We start from the raw sequence: 9,354 nt of genomic DNA on the forward strand, positions 1-9,354 counted from the left end.
TATCGTGTGGAGATTTGGTTGCGTCTACAAATGGTAATTAAATGTGTTTCTGTTCTGTGAAGAGAGTTGTACAAAGATCTTCAGTTTCTTGGCAATTTCTCAGAACAAAAATAGACTGACGAGTTTCAGAAGAAAGGTCTTTGTTTCTGGCCATTTTAAGCCTGTAATTGAACCCACAAATGCTGATGCTCCAGATACTCAACTAGTCTAAAGAAGGCCAGTTTTATTGCTTCTTTAATCAGAACAACAGTTTTCAGCTGTGCTAACATAATTGGGTTTTCTAATGATCAGTTAGCATTTTAAAATGATCAACTTGGATTAGTTAACACAATGTGCCATTGGAACACAGGGGTGATGGTTGCTGATAATGGACCTCTTTTGTAGATATTCCATAAAAATCAGCCGTTTCCAGCTACAATAGTCACTTACAACATTAACAATGTCTCCACTGTATTTCTGATCAATTTAATGTTGTTTTATTATTAATAGGACAGCAACAAAAAAAATAGGCTTTTCTTTCAAAAACACATTTCGTTACAAAGTCAAACATGAGAGAGAGGCTTGTGATACGAGCGCGTCGGCCCACCGGGGCGGTGAGTGAGCTGCGCTTCTCGTTGGGTGAGTAGTTTACAACATGAACAAATGTCTACACTGTATTTCTGATCAATTTAGATGTAATTAAAACATTTAAATAATTATTTAAAAAAAAACATTTATATTTCTCCCAAAACTTTTGAAACACCAAAACAGTATCGAGATAGGGATCTGACCAATAGCAGAGAGGATAGGGATCTGACCAATAGCAGAGAGGATATCAATCACATGACCATATAACACGAGGAGAGAAACAATCCTGCTACCTGCTCTCCCTCCAGACCCATGATCCTGGGGATAGACGGACCACAGATGTCCACATCTAGGAGAGCAACCTGGAGAACACACACACACACACACACACACACACACACACACACACACACACACACACACACACACACACACACACACACACACACACACACACACACACACACACAGGTTAGGGTGTAGAACATGTTCTCAGACAGCAGATTTAGCAGGTATCACTTAGCCAGTGCATTAACACGTTGTCCAGCCGTCATACCCTCATCTGGCCACAGAGAGGCAGCACTGAGTCGAGCTACAGCTTTTAGCCAATGTTCCATTTGTGACCACCAGGGGGAGACAAAAACCCACGGAAAGGTTTTGTTTGACGATGACACAGAGTGGGTATGTTAACTAAACAGACTGGTTGCAGACTTCACCAGGTAGAGGCAGTGAGAATGTATTCAGCTTTTATGATTTATGTATTTATTTTAATTTCATTGCCAGTTGAATGAAAACCTGTGATATAACGTGGTCTGATCAGACGGACGCTATGTGCTATGCTTCTCCTCTGTATCATCACACCAACTGTCGTCAGCTATCTGGGTGACCTTCCCACAGTACACGAGAGAGGGAGAAGAGAGAGAGAGAGAAAAGAGGGAGGGGGGGAGAGAACAGAGAGCTAGAGGGAGAGAGAAAGAGACCTAACGAACGAGTGGAGAACAGAGAGCTAGAGGGAGAGAGAAAGAGACCTAACGAACGAGTGGAGAACAGAGAGCTAGAGGGAGAGAGAAAGAGACCTAACGAACGAGTGGAGAACAGAGAGCTAGAGGGGAGAGAACAGTGGAGAACAGAGAGCTAGAGGGAGAGAGAGACCTAACGAACGAGTGGAGAACAGAGAGCTAGAGGGAGAGAGAGAGACCTAACGAACGAGTGGAGAACAGAGAGCTAGAGGGAGAGAGAGACCTAACGAACGAGTGGAGAACAGAGAGCTAGAGGGAGAGAGAGACCTAACGAACGAGTGGAGAACAGAGAGCTAGAGGGAGAGAGAGACCTAACGAACGAGTGGAGAACAGAGAGCTAGAGGGAGAGAGAGACCTAACGAACGAGTGGAGAACAGAGAGCTAGAGGGAGAGAGAGACCTAACGAACGAGTGGAGAACAGAGAGCTGGAGAACAGAGAGCTAGAGGGGGGAGAAAGAGACCTAACGAACGAGTGGAGAACAGAGAGCTAGAGGGAGAGAGAGACCTAACGAACGAGTGGAGAACAGAGAGCTAGAGGGAGAGAGAGACCTAACGAACGAGTGGAGAACAGAGAGCTAGAGGGAGAGAGAAAGAGACCTAACGAACGAGTGGAGAACAGAGAGCTAGAGGGGGAGAAAGAGACCTAACGAACGAGTGGAGAACAGAGAGCTAGAGGGAAAGAGACCTAACGAACGAGTGGAGAACGAGTGGAGAACAGAGAGCTAGAGTGGAGAGAGAGAAAGAGACCTAACGAACGAGTGGAGAACAGAGAGCTAGAGGGAGAAGAGACCTAACGAACGAGTGGAGAACAGAGAGCTAGAGGGAGAAAGAGACCTAACGAACGAGTGGAGAACAGAGAGCTAGAGGGAGAGAGAGACCTAACGAACGAGTGGAGAACAGAGAGCTAGAGGGAGAGAGAAAGAGACCTAACGAACGAGTGGAGAACAGAGAGCTAGAGGGAGAGAGAGACCTAACGAACGAGTGGAGAACAGAGAGCTAGAGGGAGAGAGAAAGAGACCTAACGAACGAGTGGAGAACAGAGAGCTAGAGGGAGAGAAAGAGACCTAACGAACGAGTGGAGAACAGAGAGCTAGAGGGAGAGAGAACGAGTGGAGAACAGAGAGCTAGAGGGAGAGACCTAACGAACAGAGTGGAGAACAGAGAGCTAGAGGGAGAGAAGAGACCTAACGAACGAGTGGAGAACAGAGAGCTAGAGGGAGAAAGAGACCTAACGAACGAGTGGAGAACAGAGAGCTAGAGGGAGAGAGAAAGAGACCTAACGAACGAGTGGAGAGAGAGCTAGAGGGAGAGAGAGACCTAGTGGAGAACAGAGAGCTAGAGGGAGAGAGAGACCTAACGAACGAGTGGAGAACAGAGAGCTAGAGGGAGAAAGAGACCTAACGAACGAGTGGAGAACAGAGAGCTAGAGGGAGAGAGAGACCTAACGAACGAGTGGAGAACAGAGAGCTAGAGGGAGAGAGAGACCTAACGAACGAGTGGAGAACAGAGAGCTAGAGGGAGAGAGAGACCTAACGAACGAGTGGAGAACAGAGAGCTAGAGGGAGAGAGAAAGAGACCTAACGAACGAGTGGAGAACAGAGAGCTAGAGGGGAGAAAGAGACCTAACGAACGAGTGGAGAGAACAGAGACCTAACTAGAGGGAGCTAGAGGGAGAAGAGAGACCTAACGAACGAGTGGAGAACAGAGAGCTAGAGGGGAGAGAAAGAGACCTAACGAACGAGTGGAGAACAGAGAGCTAGAGGGGAGAGAAAGAGACCTAACGAACGAGTGGAGAACAGAGAGCTAGAGGGAGAGAAAGAGACCTAACGAAAGTGGAGAACAGAGAGCTAGAGGGAGAGAGAGACCTAACGAACGAGTGGAGAACAGAGAGCTAGAGGGAGAGAGAGACCTAACGAACGAGTGGAGAACAGAGAGCTAGAGGGAGAGAAAGAGACCTAACGAACGAGTGGAGAACAGAGAGCTAGAGGGAGAGAGAGACCTAACGAACGAGTGGAGAACAGAGAGCTAGAGGGAGAGAGAGACCTAACGAACGAGTGGAGAACAGAGAGCTAGAGGGAGAGAGAGACCTAACGAACGAGTGGAGAACAGAGAGCTAGAGGGAGAGAGAAAGAGACCTAGAGTGGAGAACAGAGAGAGAGACCTAACGAACGAGTGGAGAACAGAGAGCTAGAGGGAGAGAGAAAGAGACCTAACGAACGAGTGGAGAACAGAGAGCTAGAGGGAGAGAGAAAGAGACCTAACGAACGAGTGGAGAACAGAGAGCTAGAGGGAGAGAGAAAGAGACCTAACGAACGAGTGGAGAACAGAGAGCTAGAGGGAGAGAGAGACCTAACGAACGAGTGGAGAACAGAGAGCTAGAGGGTGGAGGAGAGCTAGAGAGAGACCTAACGAACGAGTGGAGAACAGAGAGCTAGAGGGAGAGAGAGACCTAACGAACGAGTGGAGAACAGAGAGCTAGAGGGGAGAGAGAGACCTAACGAACGAGTGGAGAACAGAGAGCTAGAGGGAGAGAGAGACCTAACGAACGAGTGGAGAACAGAGAGCTAGAGGGAGAGAGAGACCTAACGAACGAGTGGAGAACAGAGAGCTAGAGGGAGAGAGAGACCTAACGACGAGTGGAGAACAGAGAGCTAGAGGGGAGAGAGAGACCTAACGAACGAGTGGAGAACAGAGAGCTAGAGGGAGAGAGAGACCTAACGAACGAGTGGAGAACAGAGAGCTAGAGGGAGAGAGAGACCTAACGAACGAGTGGAGAACAGAGAGCTAGAGGGAGAGAGAGACCTAACGAACGAGGGGAGAACAGAGAGCTAGAGGGGAGAGAGAAAGAGACCTAACGAACGAGTGGAGAACAGAGAGCTAGAGGGAGAGAGAGACCTAACGAACGAGTGGAGAACAGAGAGCTGGAGAACAGAGGAGAGAGAAAGAGACCTAACGAACGAGTGGAGAACAGAGAGTGGAGAACAGAGTGGAGAACTAGAGGCTAGAGGGAGAGAGAGACCTAACGAACGAGTGGAGAACAGAGAGCTAGAGGGAGAGAGAGACCTAACGAACGAGTGGAGAACAGAGAGCTAGAGGGAGAGAGAAAGAGACCTAACGAACGAGTGGAGAACAGAGAGCTAGAGGGAGAGAGAGACCTAACGAACGAGTGGAGAACAGAGAGCTAGAGGGAGAGAGAGACCTAACGAACGAGTGGAGAACAGAGAGCTAGAGGGAGAGAGAGACCTAACGAACGAGTGGAGAACAGAGAGCTAGAGGGAGAGAGAGACCTAACGAACGAGTGGAGAACAGAGAGCTAGAGGGAGAGAGAAAGAGACCTAACGAACGAGTGGAGAACAGAGAGCTAGAGGGGAGAGAAAGAGACCTAACGAACGAGTGGAGAACAGAGAGCTAGAGGGAGAGAGAGACCTAGTGGAGAACAGAGAGCTAGGAGAACAGAGAGCTAGAGGGAGAGAGAGACCTAACGAACGAGTGGAGAACAGAGAGCTAGAGGGAGAGAGAAAGAGACCTAACGAACGAGTGGAGAACAGAGAGCTAGAGGGAGAGAGAAAGAGACCTAACGAACGAGTGGAGAACAGAGAGCTAGAGGGAGAGAGAGACCTAACGAACGAGTGGAGAACAGAGAGCTAGAGGGAGAGAGAAAGAGACCTAACGAACGAGTGGAGAACAGAGAGCTAGAGGGAGAGAGAGACCTAACGAGTGGAGAACGAGTGGAGAACAGAGAGAGAGGGAGAGAGACCTAACGAACGAGTGGAGAACAGAGAGCTAGAGGGGAGAGAAAGAGACCTAACGAACGAGTGGAGAACAGAGAGCTAGAGGAGAGAGACCTAACGAAAGTGGAGAACAGAGAGCTAGAGGGAGAGAGAGACCTAACGAACGAGTGGAGAACAGAGAGCTAGAGGGAGAGAGAGACCTAACGAACGAGTGGAGAACAGAGAGCTAGAGGGAGAGAGAGACCTAACGAACGAGTGGAGAACAGAGAGCTAGAGGGAGAGAGAGACCTAACGAACGAGTGGAGAACAGAGAGCTAGAGGGAGAGAGAAAGAGACCTAACGAACGAGTGGAGAACAGAGAGCTAGAGGGAGAGAGAAAGAGACCTAACGAACGAGTGGAGAACAGAGAGCTAGAGGGAGAGAGAGACCTAACGAACGAGTGGAGAACAGAGAGCTAGAGGGAGAGAGAAAGAGACCTAACGAACGAGTGGAGAACAGAGAGCTAGAGGGAGAGAGAGAGACCTAACGAACGAGTGGAGAACAGAGAGCTAGAGGGAGAGAGAGACCTAACGAACGAGTGGAGAACAGAGAGCTAGAGGGAGAGAGAAAGAGACCTAACGAACGAGTGGAGAACAGAGAGCTAGAGGGAGAGAGAGAGAACGAGTGGAGAACAGAGAGCTAGAGGGAGAGAGAGACCTAACGAACGAGTGGAGAACAGAGAGCTAGAGGGAGAGAAAGAGACCTAACGAACGAGTGGAGAACAGAGAGCTAGAGGGAGAGAGGAGACCAGTGGAGAACAGAGAGCTAGAGGGGAGAGAAAGAGACCTAACGAACGAGTGGAGAACAGAGAGCTAGAGGGAGAGAGAAAGAGACCTAACGAACGAGTGGAGAACAGAGAGCTAGAGGGGAGAGAGAGACCTAACGAACGAGTGGAGAACAGAGAGCTAGAGGAGAGAGAAAGAGACCTAACGAACGAGTGGAGAACAGAGAGCTAGAGGGGAGAGAGAGACCTAACGAACGAGTGGAGAACAGAGAGTGGAGAACAGAGAGCTGGAGAGAGAGCTAGAGGGAGAAAGAGACCTAACGAACGAGTGGAGAACAGAGAGCTAGAGGGGAGAGAAAGAGACCTAACGAACGAGTGGAGAACAGAGAGCTAGAGGGAGAGAGAGACCTAACGAACGAGTGGAGAACAGAGAGCTAGAGGGAGAAAGAGACCTAACGAACGAGTGGAGAACAGAGAGCTAGAGGGAGAGAGAAAGAGACCTAACGAACGAGTGGAGAACAGAGAGCTAGAGGGAGAGAGAAAGAGACCTAACGAACGAGTGGAGAACAGAGAGCTAGAGGGAGAGAGAAAGAGACCCTAGTGGAGAACAGAGCTAGAGGGGAGAGTGGAGAACAGAGAGCTAGAGGGAGAGAGAGACCTAACGAACGAGTGGAGAACAGAGAGCTAGAGAGAGAGAGACCTAACGAACGAGTGGAGAACAGAGAGCTAGAGGGGAGAGAGAGTGGAGACAGAGAGCCTAACTGCGAGTGGAGAACAGAGAGCTAGAGGGAGAGAGAGACCTAAGAACGAGTGGAGAACAGAGAGCTAGAGGGAGAGAGAGACCTAACGAACGAGTGGAGAACAGAGAGCTAGAGGGAGAGAGAGACCTAACGAACGAGTGGAGAACAGAGAGTGGAGAACAGAGAGCTAGAGGGAGAGAGAGACCTAAGAACGAGTGGAGAACAGAGAGCTAGAGGGAGAGAGAAAGAGACCTAACGAACGAGTGGAGAACAGAGAGCTAGAGGGAGAGAGAGACCTAACGAACGAGTGGAGAACAGAGAGCTAGAGGGAGAGAGAAAGAGACCTAACGAACGAGTGGAGAACAGAGAGCTAGAGGGAGAGAGATGTTGAAGGGCTACCTCTTTAGTGGGGTCACTAGCCAGTGCGTGGGCCAGATGTGCGCTGAAGGTGCTCTTCCCTACTCCTCCTTTCCCTGACAGGACCAAGATCTTATGTTTCACTGTTAACATCTTCTCTGCTATCTCCTCTATAGCTGCAGGGAGGGAGAGACAGGGAGGGAGAGACAGGGAGGGAGAGAGAGAGGGAGGGAGGGAGGGGGAGAATGAGAGGGTCGGGAAGGGAGAGGGAGAGTGAGTGATGGATAAAGAGAGAGAGAGTGAGTGAGTAAGGGGGGGTCGGGGGAGAGTGAGTGAGGGATATAGGCATTAAACACACATTGAAAACAAGTAATTGCAGACTAATCAGCAGTGCAGTTATTCACCAGATCAAGATCAGGACAGAACAGAGAGACTGAGTCTTTACCTGGGTCTGGTGCTTTAGTGGCTCCAGAGGAACAGAGACAGAGAGACTGAGTCTTTACCTGGGTCTGGTGCTTTAGTGGCTCCAGAGGAACAGAGACAGAGAGACTGAGTCTTTACCTGGGTCTGGTGCTTTAGTGGCTCCAGAGGAACAGAGACAGAGAGACTGAGTCTTTACCTGGGTCTGGTGCTTTAGTGGCTCCAGAGGAACAGAGACAGAGAGACTGAGTCTTTACCTGGGCCTGGTGCTTTAGTGGCTCCAGAGGAACAGAGACAGAGAGACTGAGTCTTTACCTGGGTCTGGTGCTTTAGTGGCTCCAGAGGAACAGAGACAGAGAGACTGAGTCTTTACCTGGGTCTGGTGCTTTAGTGGCTCCAGAGGAACAGAGACAGAGAGACTGAGTCTTTACCTGGGTCGGGTGCTTTAGTGGCTCCAGAGGAACAGAGACAGAGAGACTGAGTCTTTACCTGGGTCCGGTGCTTTAGTGGCTCCAGAGGAACAGAGACAGAGAGACTGAGTCTTTACCTGGGTCCGGTGCTTTAGTGGCTCCAGAGGAACAGAGACAGAGAGACTGAGTCTTTACCTGGGTCTGGTGCTTTAGTGGCTCCAGAGGAACAGAGACAGAGAGACTGAGTCTTTACCTGGGTCTGGTGCTTTAGTGGCTCCAGAGGAACAGAGACAGAGAGACTGAGTCTTTACCTGGGTCTGGTGCTTTAGTGGCTCCAGAGGAACAGAGACAGAGAGACTGAGTCTTTACCTGGGTCTGGTGCTTTAGTGGCTCCAGAGGAACAGAGACAGAGAGACTGAGTCTTTACCTGGGTCTGGTGCTTTAGTGGCTCCAGAGGAACAGAGACAGAGAGACTGAGTCTTTACCTGGGTCTGGTGCTTTAGTGGCTCCAGAGGAACAGAGACAGAGAGACTGAGTCTTTACCTGGGTCTGGTGCTTTAGTGGCTCCAGAGGAACAGAGACAGAGAGACTGAGTCTTTACCTGGGTCTGGTGCTTTAGTGGCTCCAGAGGAACAGAGACAGAGAGACTGAGTCTTTACCTGGGTCTGGTGCTTTAGTGGCTCCAGAGGAACAGAGACAGAGAGACTGAGTCTTTACCTGGGTCTGGTGCTTTAGTGGCTCCAGAGGAACAGAGACAGAGAGACTGAGTCTTTACCTGGGTCTGGTGCTTTAGTGGCTCCAGAGGAACAGAGACAGAGACTGAGTCTTTACCTGGGTCTGGTGCTTTAGTGGCTCCAGAGGAACAGAGACAGAGAGACTGAGTCTTTACCTGGGTCTGGTGCTTTAGTGGCTCCAGAGGAACAGAGACAGAGAGACTGAGTCTTTACCTGGGTCTGGTGCTTTAGTGGCTCCAGAGGAACAGAGACAGAGAGACTGAGTCTTTACCTGGGTCTGGTGCTTTAGTGGCTCCAGAGGAACAGAGGTTCTGGTTGGGACAACCCTGACATGCTGACGTCTTCCCTGCCTGCTCACTGGCCGTCCCGGGCAGTCTGACAACCAATCAGGTCAATACATCAAAAACAACCACCATGACCAACCAATCAGATAATAGTGATAATGAATATGTAGGAAACGCTTGTTTCTTTGTCCAGTAATCTGCATGTGACTGAATGAGTTCAAACGCAGATCCATTGATCAAAGATATTATAGTTTATTGGACAAACCCTGTCTATGTTTTTCAACGCAGATCCATTGATCAAAGATATTATAGTTTATTGGACAAACCCT

The 9,354-nt window shown here is 49.6% G+C and overlaps 1 protein-coding gene across 1 annotated transcript in view; it reads right to left on the bottom strand.

Annotated features, from left to right (window-relative positions):
- The window catches only part of nubp1 (nucleotide binding protein 1 (MinD homolog, E. coli)), a 20,791-nt gene extending 11,685 nt beyond the window's left edge, over positions 1-9,106 (bottom strand). The window contains exons 1-3 of the mRNA XM_046339409.1: positions 9,013-9,106; positions 7,220-7,353; positions 861-929 (exon numbers count right to left, since the gene is read on the bottom strand). Coding sequence (XP_046195365.1) covers positions 861-929; positions 7,220-7,330 — 180 coding nt within the window. The 5' untranslated portion in view covers positions 7,331-7,353; positions 9,013-9,106. The remainder of the gene's footprint in view (positions 1-860; positions 930-7,219; positions 7,354-9,012) is intronic.
- Between the last annotated feature and the right edge of the window lie 248 nt (positions 9,107-9,354).

Source organism: Oncorhynchus gorbuscha, unplaced genomic scaffold (genome assembly GCF_021184085.1).
Source record: "Oncorhynchus gorbuscha isolate QuinsamMale2020 ecotype Even-year unplaced genomic scaffold, OgorEven_v1.0 Un_scaffold_2716, whole genome shotgun sequence".
Lineage (NCBI taxonomy): Eukaryota > Metazoa > Chordata > Actinopteri > Salmoniformes > Salmonidae > Oncorhynchus > Oncorhynchus gorbuscha.